At 38.7% G+C, this 24084-nt stretch overlaps 1 protein-coding gene across 1 annotated transcript; it reads left to right on the plus strand.

Annotated features, from left to right (window-relative positions):
- Positions 1-376: 376 nt before the first annotated feature.
- LOC140854703 (probable receptor-like protein kinase At1g11050) lies at positions 377-2354 on the plus strand. Its single transcript, XM_073250752.1, has one exon. The coding sequence runs from the start codon at positions 432-434 to the stop codon at positions 2337-2339; it is 1908 nt and encodes a 635-aa protein (XP_073106853.1). The 5' UTR covers positions 377-431; the 3' UTR covers positions 2340-2354.
- The last annotated feature ends 21730 nt before the right edge of the window (positions 2355-24084 follow it).

The raw sequence follows: 24084 nt of genomic DNA on the forward strand, positions 1-24084 counted from the left end.
GGAAACAGACTCTGTAAGTAAAAACAAGATGAAATTTAGTTAGAGTTGCGACATCACGGGCGATCTTAGATCAACCTGTCACAAATTTCCAATGCCAATAATTTCAAGGGAATTGTCCTCTTGAGCGCAACTTTCACTGCGAAGTGATCCACTAAGAATCTCTACCAACAAAAGAAAAAAATGATCCACTGCGAATGACGCGTTAGCTACGGGGAGGACTTTGACCATCTAGACTTGCCCAAGTCTGCAAATTTCTCCCGGAAAATGCCGGCAAAGCTGAATTCAAAGTCAACTACCATCCAAATGCAAATCCTGAGGCCGATATAACAAGCATAGCGCCGTTCGACTACAACCCACCGCCCCAATAGTAGTGCTACTCGTGGCTGCGCCACCTTCTTGCCTCCACTTTTCTCCTTCCCAGATATAGATAGATGTGGAGATCTTTATTCTTCTTGCTGTTACTCGCGAGCACTCCACCGCCGGAGCCGTCGGTGGCGTCAGACGAGTGCCCGATGGACCTGAACTACGTCGGGATCTTCCCATGGGACCGCTCCTACTGCCAGCCTCCCCTCTCCAACATGACCAGCTGCTGCACGACCTTGCTGAGCCTCTTCGGCATCGCCATCGGCCAGCGTCTTCGCCTCACCGGCCTCTTCCGCCTCCCCAACGCCACCGCCTCCGCCGCCTGCCTCGCCGACTTCAGCTCCAACCTCTCCGCCCTCTCCCTCCCCTCCGACCTCGTCCACACCTGCTTCCCCTCCCCGCAGCGCTTCGTCATCACCCCCGACTTCTGCGCCGGCATCCTCAATCGCCGGAACTGGACCGCCAAGCTCGGCCCCTCCACCGCCATCGACTCTGCCTGCCGCTCCGACCTCTCCATCCCCACCGAGTGCTACGCCTGCGCCAACGCCGGCGTCGCCGTCACTGCCCAGCTCACCGACCTCGACGGCAACGCCTCCCACGCCACCCAGTGCTTGTACCTCGCCGTCGACTATGCCGCCGGTGTCGCAAACCAGTTCGGCCCCGAGGACCCCCGCGCCGCCGGCTGTATCTTTAGCCTTGCCCTCTCCTCCCTTTCTTCGCCTCCCACTCACTCCAAATCCCACACGGCCACCAGCATCGCCCCCATCGCCGCCACCCTCGCCCTCGTTCTTCTCCTCTCCGCCCTCGGACTCTATCTCCGGCTTTTCAAATCGAAGAAAAAGAAGAAGCTTTCCAAGAATCAGCAGCAGAGCTCGAGATCGAGATCCCACGCGCGTCCCAACACCGGATCCATCGTGTACGATATCGAAGAACTAGAGAAGGCCACGGATAACTTCTCTGAGAGGAATATAGTAGGGCGCGGCGGATTTGGTGTTGTCTACAAGGGGACGCTCTCCGATGGGAGCTTGGTCGCCGTCAAGAAGGTATTGGAGCTGAACTTGGAAGGTGGTGATGAGAAGTTCCAGAACGAGGTGGGGATCATCAGCCACCTTCGTCACCGGAATTTGGTTCCCTTGAGAGGCTGCTGCATCACCAACGACAGCGATGACATCGAAGAAGCGAAAGAAAGGTATTTGATTTATGAGTACATGCCTAATGGAAGCCTCGCCGACCACATCTTCGCCACCTCATTGGATGGCGATGGCCATTCTGGAAAAAATAAGTCAACTTTGACCTGGCCACAGAGGAAGAACGTCATACTGGATGTGGCAAACGGGCTAGTTTATCTGCACTATGGAGTGAAGCCGGCGATCTATCATAGAGATATCAAAGCAACAAACATTCTGCTAGACGGGGAGATGAGGGCAAGGGTGGCCGACTTCGGGCTCGCAAGGCAGAGCCGCGAGGGGCTATCGCTCCTCACCTCCAAGGTTGCTGGGACTCACGGCTACCTGGCTCCGGAGTATGCTCTCTATGGGCAGCTCACGGAGAAGAGTGATGTTTATAGCTTTGGAGTCTTGGTGCTGGAGATCATGAGTGGAAGGAAAGCTCTGGATAAATCGGCGGAGTCGAACTCGGCGTTGATCACCGACTGGGCGTCCAAGCTGGTCAAGTCCGGAAGGGTGGAGGAGGTGTTGGATGCGGCGATGGTGAACGAAGGTAACCCAAAAGGGATCATGGAGAGGTTTGTGCTGGTGGGGATTTTGTGTGCTCATGTGATGGTGGCGCTCAGGCCGACGATCTCGGAGGCGCTGAAGATGCTGGAGGGTGATATCGATGTGCCGCCGATACCAGACCGGCCGACGCCGCTCAGCCATCCTTTCGGTGAAGATGGCCCTATCACTGCTTCACCAGCTTTGAGTACGCTTCTGTCTCCAGCCTGTGGACAAGCTCAGATGGTTGAAGGCTCCGAGTAGGAGACTTTCAGAGGATGAAGGAACCGGAGTGTCCGTGCAAGCCCGCAGGTGCACGTGTGTGTTTGTATCCATGCATGTATGTTTTTATATATGTGTGAGCATGTGTTTGTATATATTGTATCAATCTAGGAGCAACAATCTCCCCCTTTTTGATGATGACAAAACATATGAACAAAAATATTTATGTTAAAGCATTAATTTCAAAAGAATCCATTATGGGTGTATATGCTTGAAAAGAGTATGATTCTTTTGGCATGTAATATAAATGCAAAAATAGTTTGTCCATTTTCTTAAAGATTTGAAAAGGGTATTAGATCATTTTGAGTTCAAGATATTTCAGAGCAAGAGAAGATAAATAACTTTTTCTATGTATCAGAGCAAAAATAATTTTTACAATGATATCAGAAAAGATTTTATAATGTATCAGAGCAAATTTCATACAGTATTAGAGCAAATGTTATAATATTTTAGAGAAACCTTCACACTGTATCGGATCAAATGTTATCATGTATCAGATCAAGTTGAAAGAAATTGTAGGATGAATCAGAGTAAAACAAATTTCTTATTGATGTCTCAAGGTGAGTAAAATTTCAAAAGCAAATTTGAATATCAGAGCATATATATAAAAAATACTTATTTGCATTGTACTCATGATTTTGCTTTTGATGGATTAAAGTTCTGTCTGATACCAAATTTCTCTGTCTGATACCAAATTTCGATACCAAAATTTCTCAAAGTTTTGTTTAATCTTTCAATCCTTGTTTTTGTCTAATTTCTCCAATATTTATTTAATTTTTTCAATATTTGTTTTAATTTAATTTCTCCCCCTTTTTCTCATAATTTAGGGTTTTGCTTTTTGTCTAATTTCAATTTTTGTTTAATTTTAATTTCTCCCCCTTTTTGACATCATCAAACATAGTTAACTCTTTCTTTTCCTTTTCTGAAAATATTCTTTAATTTCTTCCTCTTTAGAGTTTTTCACAGATGTTTGCTCCCCCTCAATATAGCAATTATCAATAGCAAACAACAATAAGGAGAAGATAATATTTCAACAGATGTATCAGAGATTGAAATATAACCAAAATATAATCATTACAAAGAGGTAGAAATATAGGTAAAAGATGATTCCATTTATATCATAATTGTTTCAATACATAAAATTCAACCAGCTAAATGTCAATACATGGCCCCAAGGTATAGATCCTAGAACAAGATACTAACTCCTAGAACCTAGTAAAGATCAAGATAAGTCAATGATCAAGACAAATCATGGATCGGAGTCATCAGATATAGGGTGAGGAGATGATGGATCAGAAGTGCGTCCTCTACCCCGTCTGCCTCTGCCACGAGTGGAGGTGATGGCACGAGCAGGAGAACGAGATGAACTAGGTGGTTGAGAATGCTGAGATACTAGGGCTGATACCATGAGTCTGATAGAATCAAGTACGTTCAGTGCTCTGGAAACAGATTGAAGTAGAGCAGTGAACTGGGTGGTAGCATGCTCATTCGATCCTCTGATCTCTTTCCTCAGTAGCTCATATCCACCTTCTAGTGCTCCTCTGAGCCTGCCAGCCTCTGCAGTGAGGTCTGTGACCTCAATAGTAGACTCCTGTGGCTGGGGATGGGCCAATGCAAGGACTTGCCCCTGCAAGTCAAGAACTCTGCCAGTAAGTCTCCAGACAGTATCCTCAAGCTGCTGTATCCTGACGGACTGATCTGAAATCATCTGAAATATAGTGGAGATGTGGGGAGTAATGGTCTGATCAGAAGAAGTAGCTCCAGGTGCAAAAGAAGTACTACTCCACTGGCTAGACAACAAAGAAGCCACACGCTGAGATATATGCTCGATCTGATCGTCAGCCAGTCTGAACTCTGAATGAGGTGCTCTGCTCTCTGGCTGATACACTGGTGTGGGCATCCTAGTAAACTCAGAAGGGCCAGCCTCAGTATCATGAATGAACTGGGTATCTGGTGAAGCTGCCCTGAAATCACGTACAGGAGAAGTTGGACCTTCTTCTTCTACTCTGCCTTCAGTTCTGTCTTCAGCTCTTTCCTCAGCTCTCTCCTCAGCTCTTTCTTCAGAGCCCTTGATCCAACCACCAACAGTCTTTGTAATTCCCATTCGATGCAGGCTGTGTTGGTTGAAAGTGTCCACATGTGAGAGCTTGGTAGGTGTCTCCCCCTCACAGCTAACTCCAAACCTCCTAAAAACTCTAGTAAGGGCCATACCATAAGGCAAGTGTGCCTTGGATCTGTTCAAAGTTTCTCTCATGGCCTCTATCATAAGTGTAGGGAGGTTTAAGGGGGTCTGAGTGATGATATGAAACATGACACATACATCTCTGCCAGATAGTAAGTCATGTCTACCACTCCTAGGAAAGAATAGTTTTGTCACAATCTGATGCAGGACCCTCATCTCAATGGACAGTAGCTTTGCTTCCAATCTGTTTAAACTTCCTGAAAAATCTTCTCCTAAGATAATTCTGATCCCTTCTTCTTTAATTGGGAGTTCCATATATGAGTATCCTTCACTAGGCAACTGAAGTATCTCTCCCAATATCCTAGAATCCAAACAGATGTCAATCCCCTTTACAGTTGAAGTCACAGATCCGTTTCCATAATTTAGGTTCTGGTAGAACTCTCTGACTAGATCAACATAGGTGACTTCCTTAAGAGAGCAATAAAGTTCCCATCCTTGATTTTTGATCTTGGTAGCAAAAGTAAAGCCTTCTTTCTCAAAGAACCGAAAATCTATATTTTTCCCGGTTTCTACTTTTCTATCAGAAAGAAGATTTACATTGGGGCTTATGGAGGGTTGAGAGGGACCTTGAGCAGGTACTGAAACTGGATTGGGAACAGTGGAAGACTGAGCATACCTTTTCTTTCGGACAATTTCCTCAGGCTCTCGGATTGATTTCCTTCTTTGGGGAAGTTTCATCTTTGGAGCCATATCCAATAAGGTAGCAGACAAGAAGACTTGAAATCAGTGGAGGAGGGATCACTAAAGAGTAAAGAAGAATTTTGGTGGAAAAAAGAAGTGGATTTTGAATGAACGGTGAAGTTCTAGGGCACGTTCCACCCGCGCCAAACACTGCGAGAATGCACAGAAAAATCCTTTTCAAGGAGGCGATTTTTGGTGGAGAGGAGGGAGAATTGCCTCGAAATTAATCTTTGAATTTGGAGCAAAACAGAAGTTTGGAGAGGACGGCTTTTGGAAGGAAGACGACGAGAAGATGAGTCGTCTCATAAACAGGTTTCCCGTTTTAAAAACAATGAACCCGATGAAAGTTGGTGGGATTTACAAGTTTGCCATTGAGTCGACTCATGGGGGTCGACTCATGAAGTTCAGAAAATCAGGAAAAATGCAAATAAATTCCAGAAAAATTCAAAATTTTGGGAGAAAGAATTTTGCTCAATGATAAGTTTTTAGAGTGATAAAACTGAGCTTTTGGAACCAGGATAGATGTTGAAAATTGAGCTCTAAGAGATTTTGACATCTATTCTTTGGAAATTGAGAAATTTCAGACAAATGGATCTAGAATTCCTAGATTTCTCCTAATTTCACAGAATCTTTCCTCACTAAGGACCTTTGTAAAGATATCAGCTAATTGATTTTCAGTGCAAACATATTCAAGAATTATATTTTTGTTTTGAACATGTTCTCTTATAAAATGATGTCTTATCTCAATATGTTTAGATCTTGAGTGTTGTATTGGATTTTTAGATAGATTTTTAGCACTTGTATTATCACATTTTATTGGTGTTTCATTAAGTTTGATTCCAAAATCTTCGAGTTGTTGCTTAATCCACAAGATTTGAGCACAACAACTTCCGGCTGCAATGTATTCGGCCTCAGCCGTAGACAGTGCTACCGAATTTTGTTTCTTGCTAAACCATGAGATTAGGTTAACTCCAAGAAATTGGCAAGTTCCACTTGTGCTTTTTCTATCTAATTTACATCCAGCAAAATCAGCATCAGAATATCCTAACAAATTAATTTGTGAGTCCTTAGAGTACCATAACCCTATAGTTTGTGTACCATTTAAGTATCTAAGGATTCTTTTAACAGCATTCAAATGAGATTCCTTAGGATTAGATTGATATCTTGCACATAAGCAAACACTAAACATGATATCAGGCCTACTTGCAGTTAAATATAATAATGAGCCAATCATACCTCTATAGTATTTTAAGTCTACGCTTTTACCTTCATCATCCTTGTCAAGCTTACATGAGGGACTCATTGGTGTGCCAATTGGTTTGCAGTTCTCCATTCCAAATCTTTTGAGTAGTTCCTTGGTGTACTTGCTTTGGGTGATGGAGATTCCCTCTTTTGATTGTTTGATTTGGAGTCCGAGGAAGAAGGTGAGTTCTCCCATCATGCTCATCTCGAACTCTCCCTGCATAAGCTTAGCAAAGTCTTGACAAAGGGATTCATTAGTAGACCCAAAAATTATGTCATCAACATAAATTTGTATAATTAGCATATCATTTTGGTTTCTTTTAATAAATAGAGTTGTATCCACATTGCCTCTTGAGAAACCATTATTTAGTAGAAATTTGCTTAGCCTTTCATACCATGCTCTAGGTGCTTGTTTTAGACCATATAAAGCTTTATTTAATCTAAAGACATGATTGGGAAAAGCATGATTTTCAAATCCAGGGGGTTGTTCTACATATACTTCTTCAGAAATATATCCATTTAAAAATGCACTTTTAACATCCATTTGAAATAGTTTGAATTTCATAAAGCAAGCATAAGCAAGTAGAAGTCTAATGGCTTCTAATCTAGCAACAGGTGCAAAGGTTTCATCAAAATCAATTCCTTCTTCTTGATTATATCCCTTAGCAACCAGTCTTGCTTTATTTCTAATTACATTTCCATGCTCATCTAATTTGTTTCTAAAGACCCATTTTGTGCCAATTATTGAATAATCTTTAGGTCTTTTCACTAAGGTCCAAACATTATTTCTTTCAAATTGACTGAGTTCTTCTTGCATAGCATTAATCCAGTTATGATCATTTTCAGCTTCTTCAAAAGTTTTAGGTTCAAGTTGAGATACAAAAGCACAATGATTAAGTTCATCTCTAAGTGAAGAACGTGTTTTTACCCCATGCATAGGATCTCCGATAATTAATTCCTTAGGGTGGTTGTGAACATACCTCCATTCCTTGGGTAAGTCATTTGTACCTTGAGGTTGTTCTTGAATTTCTTCACCTTTCTCATTTTGTTCATCTTCTTGATCCTTGTCTTCTGGAGTTGCTGAATCTTTTAGAGTGATCTCCTTCATACCTTCTATTAGTGGATCTGCATCATCAACACCCTTATTCTTCCTTGAAGGAAGATCGTTAGATTCATCAAAGACAACATGTATGGACTCCTCAACTACTAAGGTTCTTTTGTTGAACACTCTAAATGCTTTACTAGTGGAGGAGTAGCCTAGAAGGATTGCTTCATCTGATTTTGCATCAAATTTACCAAGTTTTTTTTTTGCCATTATTTAATACAAAACATCGGCAACCAAAAACATGAAAATAGGCAATATTTGGTTTTCTTCCTTTCCAAAGTTCATAGGGGGTTTTCTTTAAAAATTGTCTTATTAAAGCACGATTTAAAATGTAACATGCTGTGTTAATAGCTTCCGCTCAAAAATATTTTGGAAGGTTGCTTTCACAGAGCATGGTACGGGCCATTTCTTCTAAGGTTCTATTTTTCCTTTCAACTACCCCATTTTGTTGGGGTGTCCTAGGAGCAGAGAAGTTGTGGCCAATTCCATTTTCATCACAAAAATTTTCAAAGTCATGATTTTCAAATTCTGTTCCATGATCACTTCTAATATTTTGAATTGAAAACCCTTTTTCATTAGTGACTTTTCGATGAAATTTCGTGAAAATTTGAAAAGTTTCATTTTTGAGAGCTAAAAAGAAAACCCAAGTAAAACGAGAGTAATCATCAATTATTACAAATCCATATCGTTTTCCTCCTAGACTAGTGGTTTTAGTTGGTCCAAATAAATCCATATGTAAGAGCTCTAAAGGTCTAGAAGTTGAAATAGTATTTTTGGATTTAAATGATATTCTAGTTTGTTTACCTAATTGGCATGCATCACAAATTCTATCCTTTTCAAAATTTAATTTTGGCAAACCGAGAACTAAATCCTTTTTGATTAATTTTGAAAGAGAATGCATGCTAATATGTGCAAGTCTACGATGCCACAGCCAACTAGTCTCATTTATTTTAGCATTTAAGGAAACTAGGCATTGCATGTCTAATTTAGTTAAATCATTCAAGTCTACCATATAAACATTGCCATGCCTATGTCCTATAAATTTAATGCCATCGTTAATAGGACTCGTCACAATGCATACAGATGATTCAAAACTTACTTTATACCCTTTATCACAGAATTGACTAATGCTAAGTAAGTTATGCTTTAAACCTTTAACAAGTAAAACATTCTCAATGTATTTGGAGGGAGTGATACCAATGTTACCTATCCCGATGATCTTTCCTTTGCCATTATCTCCAAAGGTGACCATCCCTCCATCCTTAGCATCAAGCGTGATGAATTGTGATTCATCACCAGTCATGTGTCTCGAGCATCCGCTGTCAAGATACCATTTCCTGTTTCCTTCTTGGGATGCTAGACACACCTGCAAGCACAGATCAAGTTTCTGTCTTAGGTACCCAAGCTTTCTTGGGTCCTTTCAGGTTAGTCAGAATGGTTCCTTTTGGAACCCATATTTTCTTTGTGTTTGCATATTTGTTAATAAGACATGTGTATGATTTATGTCCTATTCTTCCACATTTAAAACAAGTAATATTTGTAGGCTTTTTGCTTGAATAATTTGCATAAATATCCTTCAAAAATTTTTGTTTCTTCAGGGGTTTATAACCAAGTCCAGCCTTATCATATATAGCTTTCTGATTATCAAGGATCATATTTAGCTTGTTTGAACTTAAGGTGAACTTATCTACTATAGATTTCAGTTTGTTAATTTCATCCTTAAAGTTTTGATTTTCTTGAATCAATGTGAATTTTTCAATTGAAAGAATTTCAGCTTGTTTCACTAAGGACTGATTTTCCAATTTCAGCTCTTTGTTTTTCTTCCCTAGTTTCTTTAATTCATCAATTGAATCATAGAAAGCTTCATGCAATTCTTCAAAAGTAAATTCACTAGTGGATTCAGAAGTTACCTCATTTTCATGTGCCATCAGGCACAGATTGGCTTGTTCGGTTGAGGTTTCCTCGTCGGAGCTTGAGTCATCACTCGCACTCCAGGTCGCCATCATTGCCTTCTTTTTGAATTTCTTTGGACCTTTCTTCAATTGAGGACATTCGGATCTGAAATGTCCTGGCTTCTTGCACTCGTAGCATATAGGGGTTTGATCTTTCTCCTTTTCTATGCTTTGATCCCCTTTTGTAAATTTCTTTCTCATCCCCTGTTTCCTTTTTCTTAGAAACTTCTTGAATTTTCGGGTGATGAGAGCCATCTCCTCATCCTGATCTTCATCTTCAGAGTCATCTGTTTCATAATCAGGTGAAGTTGTGGATTTGAGGGCAATGGTTCTTTTCTTTTTGATTTCATCCTCTTGATGTTGCATCATGCTAAGTTCATGAGTCATCAAGGATCCAAGAAGCTCTTCTAGAGGTAGAGTGTTCAAGTCCTTTGCTTCTTGGATGGCAGTCACCTTGGCTTCCCAAGTTCTTGGCAGTGACCTGAGAATCTTCCTTACAAGTTCACTGTTAGTATAAGATTTGCCAAGACTCTTTAAACCATTGATTATATCAGTAAAACGAGTAAACATAGCAGTTATGGACTCATCATGCTCTATTTTGAACAATTCATATTTATGTACAAGCATGTTTATTTTAGACTCTTTTACTTGATTTGTTCCCTCATGGGTGACTTCTAACCTATTCCATATTTCTTTAGCAGATGCACAAGTAGAAATGCGATTAAATTCACTAGCATCTAGTGCACAATAAAGAACATTCATAGCTTTGGCATTTAATTGTGCTAATTTCTTGTCAACCTCATCCCATTCTTTCTCGGGTTTGGTTGACTCCTCACCATCTATAATCTTGGTGGGTGTGTGAGGACCATTCACTATGATACTCCACATATCATAGTCGAGTGCTTGTATGAAAATCTTTATCCGAGCTTTCCAATAGGTGTAATTAGACCCATTGAAAAGTGGAGGTCGGTTTGTTGATTGCCCCTCGGCTAGAGAAGTTCCAACATGGGTTGCCATAGATCTTTGGCTCTTTGATTGTTAGATCAAAGAAGGGCTAGAGCACTGGCTCTGATACCACTTGTTGCCCAGCTATGCAACCCAAGAGGGGGGGTGAATTGGGTTTCTAAAAATTTTAAGCCCAACAGATAACTTATGAAGAACAAAATAATGGCTTTAAATCAATATTAATTAACTAAAGCAGTATTGCAAGGATATAAATATGATAAAGCGATAAAGCACACCACAAACACAAGGATTTATAGTGGTTCGGTGCTAACCTTGCACCTACGTCCACTCCCCAAGATCCCACTTGGGAATTTTAATCCACTATCCTTTGTATTCAACCCGAATACAAAACGTCGGAAACTCCGACACTAGCTATCCCAAGCTAGAATACAGGACGTCGGAAACTCCGACCCTAGCTATCCCAAGCTAGAACACTTGTTTCCCGGGTACAAGCCAACCCACAACACTCCGATTTCAGGTTCGGATCAACCTTTCCTTGTTTTGGAAATCCTCCAAAAACAAGAGCAAAAACTCACAAAGAGTAAGAATATTTAGAGCACAGATGAATACAAAAACAGCTCCTTAAATGAGCAAATATAACAATAAAAACTTTACTCAAATGAAGAACCCCTTTTTCAGATTTTCTCAAGATGAATGAACGGTTGAACGCTTGAGAAGAGGTTGATTGTTGATTGAAGATCTCTTGAAAGCTTTGAACGATCTCTAGATCAAGGTTGAAACGATAGGCGTGAAGAATTCTCTCCTTGAAAGATCTTCCTTTTCTCTTTCACAATCTCTCTGGTATATTGTGGATCCTCTCTCTTTTTCTCTATGGATATTTCGTTGATCTCAGGCTTTTTCTTGCAAATTTCGGATCCTCTCTTCTGTTCTTCTCTTTTTCTTCTCTTTTCTTCTCTACGTTTGATTTCACGTTTGATCCGCTATTTAATCTGCAATTTCTTTCATCATTTAAAGCATTTTGTAGCATTAGAAGCAAGAGAAAACAATTTAGGCAGATAAAGAGCCGTTAGAGGATTTTTAGGAAGCATAAATGGTAATTAAAACGGGCAAAAAAATAGCCGTTGCTGACATTTCCCATCGCAGGGGTCGACTCATGAGTCGACTCATGCTTCAGGAGTCGACTCATGAGTCGACTTCTGTTGCAACAGACCAGAAGATCTGATTTCTGAATTTTTCGGTTCAAATCAGCAGGGGTCGACTCATGAGTCGACTCATGCCTTGTGGGTCGACTCATGAGTCGACTCACAGGTCGTGCCAAGCCAAAAAATCCAGCGTGCCATGGGAATTTTTTTCGTGCCATTCAGCTCATAGTGCCATGAGTTGACTCATGAGTCGACTCATGCACTTTAAACCTTCATAACTTCAAAAATATTAGTCCAAACACAATGAAATTTTCACCAATAGATTTCAAATCATTTGTTCTACCAAATGGTACTATCAAATCAGGATTTTAGCAAAATTACGATTTTGCCCTTGAAGAGCATAAGGACTTTTTCAATTGTTTGTATCCCTTCAATCTGCTTTGTAATCATCAAAATCAATCTAGGAGCAACAGTGGTAGATAAAGCAACTGTAGACAGCAAAGTAGCCTTCCAACTGACTGCACATCCAGAAAGAGTAAACACATATCCAGTCAAAGATCTCCTGTCCAAGTCACAAGCATAATCTGAATCATAAAATTCCGTAACTATGCAATTACTCTGTGTAGAAAATATCAATCCCAATTTAGAAGTGCCTTTCAGATATCTAAGTATCCATTTCACAGCTGACCAGTGAGCCTTTCCAGGTTTATCCATATATCTGCTTACTACGCTTACTGCCTGTGAAATATCAGATCGAGTGCAGACCATCGCGTACATGATGCTGCCAACTGCGCTCGCATATGGCACTCTAGACATATATCTCTCCTCATCCTCAGTCTGAGGAGAGTCTCTGGCAGAAAGTCTAAAATGACTGGCAAAGGGGGTAGTGACAGGCTTGACTGTAGACATACCAAATCTGTCCAAGACTTTTTCAATATAACTATGCTGAGTAAGAAAAAATCTATCTGACTGCCTGTCACGAATAATCTCCATCCCAAGTATCTTCTTTGCCGGTCCAAGGTCCTTCATGTCAAATGCAGTACTGAGCTCGGCTTTCAGTTTCTGGATGATTGTCATGTCTTTGGCTGCAATTAGCATATCATCCACATATAATAACAAATAACAAAAGGATCCATCTGAAAGCTGCTGGTGATACACACAACTGTCATATGGAGATCTACTGTATCCATGGTCAACCATAAATCTGTCAAATTTGCGGTACCACTGTCTTGGAGACTGCTTGAGACCATATAATGATCTCTTGAGTAAGCATACATGATCTTCTTTATTTGGAACCTCAAAATCAGGTAGTTGTTGCATATAGATCTGTTCCTCTAAATCACCGTGAAGAAAGGCTGCCTTAACATCTAGTTGTTTCAGCTCCAGATTTTGATCCACTTAGAAAAGTAAGCTTTTATCTTGAAATTCAATGCAACTTAAAGATCAAGGAATCATATTTAGAATATGATATTTTGAGTAACCAAAAATTTTACCAAGATGTGTATCTCATATTCTTATAATAAAATTCAAGTATATTTTTTATTTAAAATTGAGTTTCATATATGATCCTCTTATAGGTTCAATGCTAAAAAATATTTCTCTCTCATATGATAAAATTTTTTCTTAGACCATATCCTAACTTTCTTCTGATAAATTTAAAATTTATAATGCTCAGATAATTAACATCAAAATCAAAAAAATTATCATGATTTCCTTCCATATAAGTTTAGCATTCCAAAATCATCAAGTATACTCAACATAACTTATCAATACCTCCCATTTCATTTCAAGGTCAACTCTTTTCATACTTAGGTCAACCTTACTAATTGAAATCTAAGATATAACTCATCAATTTTATTATAGATATCATATGCCACTTATATATAAATTTCATCTTAATATCTATCGATTCAAAATCTAAATATTGAATCTTCTCTTTTATATCTATCATGTTTCTCATGATCATAACCTAAGTTTAAATATCACTAAAGTCATAATTTCAAATAATTATAATCTTAAGCTTAGATACCACTTAAATCATATTCTCTAATGATCATAACCTAAATTGTAATATCATTCTATTACATCCTTAATGATTATAACCTTAAATTTTGATATTATCTATCATACTCTATTGATTATAATCTCAAAATTTTGATATCACTTGTATGACAATCCCTAGTGACCTTAAACTTGGGCTCTAGTACTGTTCTGTCATATCCTAATCACTTGTATCATTGTCTCCAAATAAATGTAACCTAAGCTCTAAGCTCAGATGCCACTCTGTCACATCCTACTGATCTTATATAAAATTTTAATATCTCTTCATAATCTCTGGTAATCTTAAACCTGAGCTATGATATTATTCTATCACATCCTAATCATTTATATCGTAATCTCCAATGATCATAACCTAAACTCTGTTATTACTCTGTAATATTTAAATCACTTATATTATAATCCTTAATGATCATAACCTGAGCTCTGATACTACTTTGTCACATCCTATTGATCTTACATAAGGTTTTAATATCTCTTCATAATCTCTGATGATCTTAAACCTAATCTCTGATACCATTCTGTCACGCCCCGAACCCAACACCCGGGTCGGATACGTGATGGCCGCACACTCCTTAGAGCAAGCCCTAAAGAATATGCAAGGTCAAAATAAATCATTACAACCTTAACATCCATAACAATTAATTTCAATAATTATTCATAAAATCTTGTATAGGTACAAATTAAATTTCTTCAATCCTCTGATCAGGTACTATGACACTCTATCTATCCTTCTGCTTATCCGTAAATCCAAGCCATAACCAATCATAAGCATCCTGTAACTCTGAGAAGAAAAAGAAAGATAAAGGGGTGTGAGCTTTATAGCCCAGTAAGAATTTTTATATCACACCAATATAATAATATAATCTGAAAATAAAAATAAGCAATAACACATAAAAGTCGATGTTCATTGTCCAGAATACTGTAAATATTTATAGATTATCTGTTTTATCAAAAGAGATGCATCATCATATGTTAAATAAGTGAAACAATTTTATTCAACGATTGTTTCATGTCTTATCTTTCCATTTTCTTCTATTATCACATCATCTTTAATCCTTTCTTTTTGGCTTTGGCTTTGGACTACCAGGATCATGCGATGATCTTTTATTCGGATCGATTTCTGTGATCTTCCTCGGATCGAAATATTCATGATCTTTCTCGGATCAAAGTGGCCATGATCTTTCTCGGATCAAATCATTCATGATCTTTCTTGAATCAGATTCTTCATAATTTTTTTTGGATCATATTCTTCCACACATAAGCCTGTGGGGGCTGTCCCAGGCATAAGCTTTTGGCAAGGTATTCCACATGACAAGATCAGTCCAAACCATATTTCTCTTCCTTTTTATTTTCATAAAATTATAATATTTAACTTCATTAATCAATTCAACTTTTGCAGTGTAATAAATATGTTATACACATATAATCATGCCATCAATCACAGATACATATGTATTGATATAGTATATTCATGCTCAAAATTACATAAATAAATAACAGTGTCTCATATATAACAAATTCATCGATTTCAAATCCAATGATGCAAAATCAATGAGATAAAACCAACCGTAAAATAACATATATAATGATGATCATGTACAGAAATTCTTACCTTTATCGGAGACTGATCCAAGCACAGAAATCAATGTTCTTCTTTAATTTATGAATTTCTTTAATAAAATATTCCACTCGATATCATATACAGATAATCATCTCTTCATGATCCTGATCAATATAAAAAATCATATATAGAGAAATTATCGATAATCGATCCTAATAACACAAATCGAGGACCTCTCTTAGGATTAATCAAAATTAGGATTTATCTAAGTATCTGGATCCTTCACTGATTCATAAGATTTTTAGAGAGAAAAAATCTATGAAGAGAGAGAAAATTCTAGAGAGAGAAAGTAGAGAGAGAAAGTGGAGAGAGAATCTTCATATCCTTCAGATGAGGCAATCATGGTCGAGATCATCAGAGGTCCTATCAGGGTGACTCAATATGAATCAAATATTACAAATTTCGAATAGGATCGGATTGAGATCATATCTACCGCACGAATTTCGGAGCAATTTCAAATCATCATATTTTCATCTCAAGTTTATTCTACGGTCTGTGATGAAATCAAAGAATGAGAAAGACTCTAGAGAGACAAAATCCATAAAAAGAGAAAAAGTCTAGAGAGAGAAAATAGGGAGAGAATCTAGAGATAGAAACTGAAGAGAGAAGGTAGAGAGAGGAGAGAGAAAATTTTTCTCTCTTCTTCTTCTTTTTATTTTATTTTATTTTTATTTTTCTCTTTCTCTTTTTTTTTTCTTTTCTTTTTCTTTTTCCTTTTTCTTTTCTTTTTCTTTTTTCTTTTTTCTTTTTTTTTCTTTTCTTTTCTTCTTCTTCTTCCTTTTTTTTCTTCCCGCGGCCTCCCTTGGCTGAAACAAGGGAAGACCGTGAGGGTTCAGTGGCTCGACTCCGACGAAGGCGGTGGCTTCGTCGGAGGTCCGGCAGCAGGTGGAGGCGGCGGTGGAGCAAGGGACGGCCGGCGGCAAGGTTCGGCCGGCGAGAATCAAGGAGAGATCGAAAAACAGGGGATTTCTTTTGCGACTGATTTTCGACAAAGTCGGTGGCCGGCAGCGAGGCCTTGGGCTAGGGGAGAAAGGAAAGAGGGAGAGGAAGAAGGGGAGGGGCTTACCTCGAGCTCCGGCAGTGTCTCCGTTTCTAATTTTCGGTGAGCACGGGTCTAAGAAAATCGGTAAAACGAGAAAGAAAGAGGGAGGAAGGAGAGAGGAGGCTGGGTTATGGGATCCTTTGGAGGGAGGGGAGAAGGAGATTTATAGGGAATCCTTGGAATCCTTGTTGCCCAAGGTTCCGCTCTTCCCGGATTCAATCGGAGAAGGGGAAGAAGCTTTTTTTTTTTTTTTTTTTATGGGTCATTGCTGATTCTAGGCCCAATTTGGGCCGGGGTGTTACACCCTAATTTGAATACCCATAATTAGTTAATTTAAGGAATACTTTTTCATAAAAAATTCTTCATAAAAGAGAGAGTAAGAAATAATTGATCCATAATTTTTATTATAAATTTATGTTCATTAGAAAAAATCTTAAATAAAAAAATAAAATTTTTATACCTGATGCAAGAAATTAAACAACAAAAATTTAAAAAAAAAAGAAAAATTTAAACTAATGAACAATGCCAAGGAACGCAATGAATCAAACTGTATATGTTCCCCTTTTTTTTCTAAATTTGAGTAAAAAAAATATTTAAAGAGAAAAAATAAAAAATCTAGTTAGTTCATTTATAGAAAAATTACAGGACCATCTGCACAAAGATATCTAAAAAAAATTTTGTGCTGCCAGCCCGATAAAAGTTTTATGCATTCTATTGATTTAAAAATAAATTTCCTATAGAATTTTTATGAGGATGTCCTCATATGTTTATTTTTTTTCCTATGCTCCACAAACCCATAAAACTATTATGCACCTAATATATCTTCCTTTTAATCCTAACCCTCTCAAACCCATCCACAGCCGCCGCCGCTTCCAAACCCTCTTCCACTCCTCTGAGTTCCCCTGACCACCATCGGTCTTTCTTTTGTACACTAGTGACTTTTCCATGATCGAAGAAGATGAAGGAGAGAGTGACGCACACCAGCTTTGGGTTTCTTTTTACTTTTCCCCTTCGGATATGATGTGGCGAAAAATGATGTCCCCAAACCTGGCCCTACAGTGACCGATGAAAGTGCTCTGCATCTTTTTTTGACCCATGCCGACACTCTCATCTCCGAGCAAGCTAAGATAAATCTTATTTTTATGATCTATTATCTCTAACCACCTTCAAATTCTATTACTTATTATTTTTTCTGTTCTATTTTTTTTCCTCTACACTCCAAATCCAAACCCCATTCCTCTCTTCATCTTCTCCATTGTCTGTTTCTATTTTTGTTATATACTCTTCTCCAATCCCACTTTCTCTGCAATGCTTCCCTAACCCTAATCCTATATTTATTATTTTTTTATTTTATTTTTTTTCCTCGTTGTTCCAATCCAAACCATATTCCTTCCTTCTTCTTTTCAACTATTTATTTTTTTTTGGGGGGGTTCTCTTCTCCAATCTAACCATCTCTGCATCCCGACCCTAATCCTACTCACCCTAACCCTAACCCAAGCCCCAATGCTAACCCAACCCTTAATCCTCTATTTCCATTTTTGTTCTGTTCTCTTCTCTGATCCCACTTTCTCTACAACCCTATCCTAACCTTAATCCTGCACTTATTTTTTTTATTTTTTTTTCTCTTTGTTCCGATCCAAATCGCATTTCTCCCTTTTTCTTTTTGACTGTTTATTTTTATTTTTTTATTTTTTTTTGATTTTCTTCTTCGATCCAACTTTCTCTGCATCTCTTCCCTAATCCAAACCCAAACCCGAGCCCAACTGCTAACCCAACTCCTAACCCTAACCCTCAGCAGAACCTAACCCTAACCCTTAATAGAACCAAGCCCTAACCAGCCCAACCCACACCTGCCAATCCGAACCCGTCCACAAATCCGAACCCGTTTACAAATTAGATCCTTTATCGAACCCGTATCTTAAATCTATTTATATACACCCTAACCCAATCAAAAACCCCCCTCCTGACCCTGACCTTGACCCAATCTCATCGCTCACCTGACCTGACCCGACCCAACCTGACCCAACTATAACCCAATAAAATCCAATTAACCCACCCCACCTATAACCCAATAAAACCCAATTAACCCACCCCAACTATAACCTAATTTGAGCCTGACCTGACCTAAGCCAGTCGCTAATACCCTAACCTCCTCACATTTAACTTCAACCCAAATATAATTAATCTCTTTCCACATCAGGCCAAAACCTTAACCCTAACCAACAACCTTGATCTTGACCTTGACCCCCACTCCAACATTACCTAACTATCTGCTCTTTATCCATCAGCGCACTTCACCTTTATCCTTTCTCTGTTCCATGCAAATTTTCTTCTATAACCTGGTTCTTTTTTGATCCTGGCACAAGAAGGCTACTGCACCACAGCAACAACCATGCCAGACCCTTTTCATTTGAGATTTTTTACGAGACATGATAGATACCTGCTAAATTCTAGCAGCAATCTCTGTCCAAATTATGAGCACTGAAAGGCTGTTGTACCACAGCAGCAATCGTACTTCAAAATTTTTTTTGGTACAGTAAGGCTACTGCACCACAGCAACAACTGCAGCTAAACCCTCTCACTACCCTACCCCCCAAATGATGTTATAAAAAAATAAGGAATGGAAGACTGTTGTTACTAAAATAGCAACCCTTCTATGCAGCTGATGAGAAATCGAATTAGATTTCTCATATGATGCTAAAAACTATATAATGCTGATGGAGAATAAAAAAAATTACCTGATCCTCTTCTAGCCACGAACTCCTTCCCTTAAACAATCTTTGCTCAAAAGATCATTTCTCACTCTCCACCTAACAATAATCAAAATATGCAATGAGCAAAAAAAATAAATAAATAAATTTAGCCCTAACTGAAAACCCCACCTTGGAGCCTTAGTCTGAGCAACTTGGCCAGCAACTCCCACAGAATCCTTCTTAAATAAAATTTTTTCATGCCCTCTATCATCCACAAAATACACACACACACACACACACACACATATATATATATATATCGTGAGTCCCGACTAGATGGAGATCATGGAGAACTCGTCAAACCCCAATATTAGTCATACGCAATATTGGCTCAACTCGAGTTCATTTGTAAATTCTCGTAAATTTTTTTTTTCAGTATTCATATTTGTTTCGATCAAAGATTTTCTAAATTTAGTCCTACAAATCGTATAGGACTTCTCCTTTTCTACCAAGATCGATAGATTTCTTCTAAATGCATCCTACTCCTAACGGTGAACCTGAACCTACTATAGTCAACATACACCATAAGGACTCAAATGACTAGGAGATCAAGTATATGTACAGTCAAACTACAGTAGCCTCACTATGAATAGTCGAGGCACCGCTGGTCAAAAGACCACTCACACCACTACAGCATCGAGTCAACCACTGACGAGTGAGTAGATATCCAAGTAGTTTCTCGTATTAGTCACGCTCAGTGTAAGTTATTCTTTAATAACCATCTATACTCTTGCTCCACTATCTTCATACTACAGATTTGAGACTCATCAGTCCGAAGGAGAAGCGATCTATGCATCGATCTAATTGGATCGATCATCATCCTTCATGATGATCCCTCGATCAGGAGCTTTTAGAAATTAACCATCAATAATATGTGTCTCAAATTCTCAATATTTTGAGAATATATATCATCAACAATTAATCCCTTGAACAAATCATGGACATATATAAAATATGATTGAAATAAAAACTATCTATTTTATTAATGAATAAAATTTTTAAGTATAATTTTATGTCCTAGAATTACAATATGCATCGACCAACAATTAATTTTTAGGGTATACATCTAACAAACTCTCACTTACACTAAAGTCAATTGGCCATAAACTTAAGTTCCATCTTCTCAAGGTGAACTTCGATCTTCTGCTGACCAAGAAGCTTCGTTAGTGGGTCCACCACATTCTCTATGTAGTCTACTCTCTGCATCTCAATGAACTTCTTCTCGAGGTATTTGTATATGATGTGGAACTGCCACTCTATGTACTTGAATTTCTGGTGAGACCTTAACTCCTTAGTGAGGGTTATAGCATCATTATTATCGCGGTATAATGTAATGGCATCTGATGGCATGACATCCAGTTTCGCAATGAACTTTTTGAACCAAAACACTTCTTTAGCAGCTTCAAAGGCGGCGATGTATTCGGCTTCTATGGTTGAATCCACGATGATCGATTGTTTACAATTTTTCTAACTAATCAAACTTCTATTATATAAGAATACACATTATGATATAAATCTTCTATCATCGACATCAGACATGAAGTCTGAATTAGTGTATCCCTCCACTTTCAGCTCAGATCCTCCTCCAAAGATCAAGAATAAATTCTTAGTCCTTCTTAAGCACTTAAAGATATTTTTTACAACTATCCAGTGCTCTCCACCTAGATTCAACAGATATCTGCTCGTGACACTCACGGCAAAAATTATATCAGGTCGAATACATAGCATGATATACTTGAGACTCACTATAGCCGAAGTATAAGAGATCTTGCTCATGCATTGGATTTCCTCAGGTATGTCAGGACACATCTTCTTGGAGACATAAATCCCATGCCTAAGGGGTAAAAATTTTCTTTTGGAGTTTTTTATGCTGAACCTTTTCAATACCTCCTCTACGTATATTTTTTGTGAAAGGTCTTGCATCTTTTTAAATCTATCACTTTAAACTTTTATTCCAAAAATGTAAGATGCTTCTCCTAGATCTTTCATGGAGAATTTCTTTGACAATCACACCTTGATCGAGATCAGCATAGGAATATCATTTTCAATTAGGATGATATCATCTACGTATTGTACGAGAAATATGATAGCACTCCTATTGACCTTTTTGTACACACATGATTCCTCTTTATTCTTGATGAAATCAAATAATTTGATTACGTCATTAAAGCATTGTTCCAACTTCGAGATACTTGCTTAAGTCTGTATATGGACCTTTGCAGCTTACATACTTTATAATCACTATCACTGGAGGTGAAACTCGTAAGCTGCTCCTTATAGATATCTTTCTCAAGATATCTATTTAGGAAAGTAGTTTTTAAATCCATCTATCAGATTTCATAATCATAATATGCAGCAACAACAAGCAGTATCTGGATAAATTTCAGTATGGCTACTAACGAAAAAGTTTCCTAATAGTCAATGCCTTCATAATGACTATAACATTTCGCTACCAGCCTTATCTTATAGGTCTCTACCTTATCATCCGAACCTATTTTTCTTTTATAGATCAATTTACATCCAATAGGTACTATACCTTCAAGTGAATCTACTAAAGTCCAGACTTAATTGGTTGGAATGCATGGAGTCAATTCTTGACTTCATTGCTTTCTTCCATTTCTCAAAATCAATATCTAATTTCACTCGTTATAGGTTTTGGGATCATCTCTATGGTCCCTATTACGGTGATATCATGAATGCCTCAATTCATATCTGGAATATAGATTTAAAGGCATACCGAGCCATATACTTACTATGAAGAGGTATGCTGAGCTATATGCTTGCTGTGAAGAGCTATATCTATACTGATATGAGCTATCCTAATATGAGCTGAGCTATTCTGAGCTATATCTATGCTGAGATGAGCTATCCTAATATAAGCTGAGCTATCCTGAGCTGTATCTATGCTGAGATGAGCTATCCTAATATGAGCTGAGCTATCCTGAGCAATATCTATACTGAGATGAGCTATCTTGAGCCTCATTTATACTGAGATATTTTATACTTATCCATCTTCATGCCATAGTAATCATTCACACCAAGCAGAAAAGGTCAAAAATAATAAATACCCCATATGGGAGCATATGAAGGCTAAAATCTCTCCACACTCTCAGCTCCTGATTGACAGCTTATGTAATTAATAAGTAGGACCCTCATGTACTATGAGGTGACACCACTCACCCAACTCAAGAAAGTCAAAAGATCAGACATGATCTTTGAGGATATTCAATTACGATATTCAAATTCTCCACTCAGTATATTGTCAGGAACGACCTCCTCACTCCACTGGAGCAATAAGGGTTGGATTATCTCACCCACAATGGCATGTGCAATGGTCTTGTAATTTTGAGATCGCACGATCATACAGCTATTTGACCAGCTATCTAACAGCCTTCTATATAAGCAACCAAAGCTCCGAGGATCAAAATAAGCCAAGTAATCCTTCTCAGAGAACTTGTTGCTACTTTTTTGTTCTCTCAATCTGATTTGAGCATCGGAGAATCCTCGTTGAAGTAAAAATCTTCGATTTGGACTTGTTTTGTAAGTCACTCCAGCACCAACATCCCTGTGCGAGGCTCATTCGCCTTCTCTCCGATCTCGATCGAATCGAGTAGCAACAAATAGAGGAAGGGTATACTTTCACATCATGTCATCAATGAAAACTATCACCAAACAATCGAGGTGATTTGCTGTCCCTCGAACTGCCACTGGTGTCGGAGAAAATCATGCATTGACATCACAACAACCAACCCCTCCATATGAAGGAGGACTCAGGCCTATTTTTTAGAAAACCAAGTGAGCATGAGATGGCACCACACAAAGTTTCTTCATGGCATTCCAATGACGTCTCTTCCAGAAACAAGAGAGCTTGTGTCGATAGCGAGGCCCCCGCATCGCCATCACCACCAGCACCACCATCTCTGCCGACCGTGGAGATAAGCATGGATCAGTTTAATGCATCGATCCAGCGAGTATACATCTGGACCACTACGATCCAAAAGATGTGGTGGAACAATGATGCACAGTGGGAAATGCATCTTGCTCCCTCACCTATGCCAACCTCGACCTCTATGGCACAGTTCTCACCACCTACTTGTAATGAAGATGGAGGAATCAATAAAATAGGAAAGGAGATTACATAAATTCCTTGATTTTTGAATTATTTTTGCCTTCTGGTCTGTGTTCAAACTTTAAATTTAAATTTTTGGAAGGATTCAAATAAGAAAGGAGGAGACAATTGTCAGATCTAGAGAAAGAAAATCTTAATTTCTTTGCAAGCTCATCTACAACGTCTCTAATTTGCTGGACGAAAGCCAGTTTGAGAGCCTCAAGAATAAGAGCTAGCCTTGTATCCAGTTAAAGCTCCTTATTCACTCTCTCGAGACCAAAGAATTATGGGAGGCACTCATGGCCGAGGCTGACCATGCATGGGAGTCTTGGCCAATGGGTCATTTGAGAAGAATCCTCAAAAAAGTAACAATAATAAAATAAAATAGTTTTTGCGTGTTTATCAGACATGGGCTAGGGCAACACAGAAGTATCGAGCAGCAACGAGCTCTATTTTTTGTTGCTACTCCGCTACTCCATCCAAAGTTTGACCTACTCATTCCTCACCTCCGTCCACACTGAACTCACCTTGGATCTGGGGGTCCAAGGTCACCTCACTCATCCGACGCCCCTGACAATAGTGAGCCTCATCTGATCCATGGGTTTGAGGCCCTCCTATGCGCATGTTACACCCGTAAGCAGCATTGAGGTCACCTATGGATGGATCTGAGGCCTCTACATGAGCAAAAGGCCATCCAACTTTGAAGGCCTCCAATTCTTAAATAGGAGATTAATCTCGTTCTTAAATGAGGGTGAAGGTCCCCGTTCTTAAACATAGGTGTCAACTCCATGCCGACCTACTCTTCAGTAGGT

The sequence above is a fragment of the Elaeis guineensis genome, chromosome 1 (genome assembly GCF_000442705.2).
Source record: "Elaeis guineensis isolate ETL-2024a chromosome 1, EG11, whole genome shotgun sequence".
Taxonomy (NCBI): Eukaryota; Viridiplantae; Streptophyta; class Magnoliopsida; order Arecales; family Arecaceae; genus Elaeis; species Elaeis guineensis.

What these genes read in the sequence shown, in the direction of transcription:
- LOC140854703 (XM_073250752.1), top strand. Translation starts at nt 432, where the DNA reads ATGTGGAGATCTTTATTCTTCTTGCTGTTACTCGCGAGCACTCCACCG.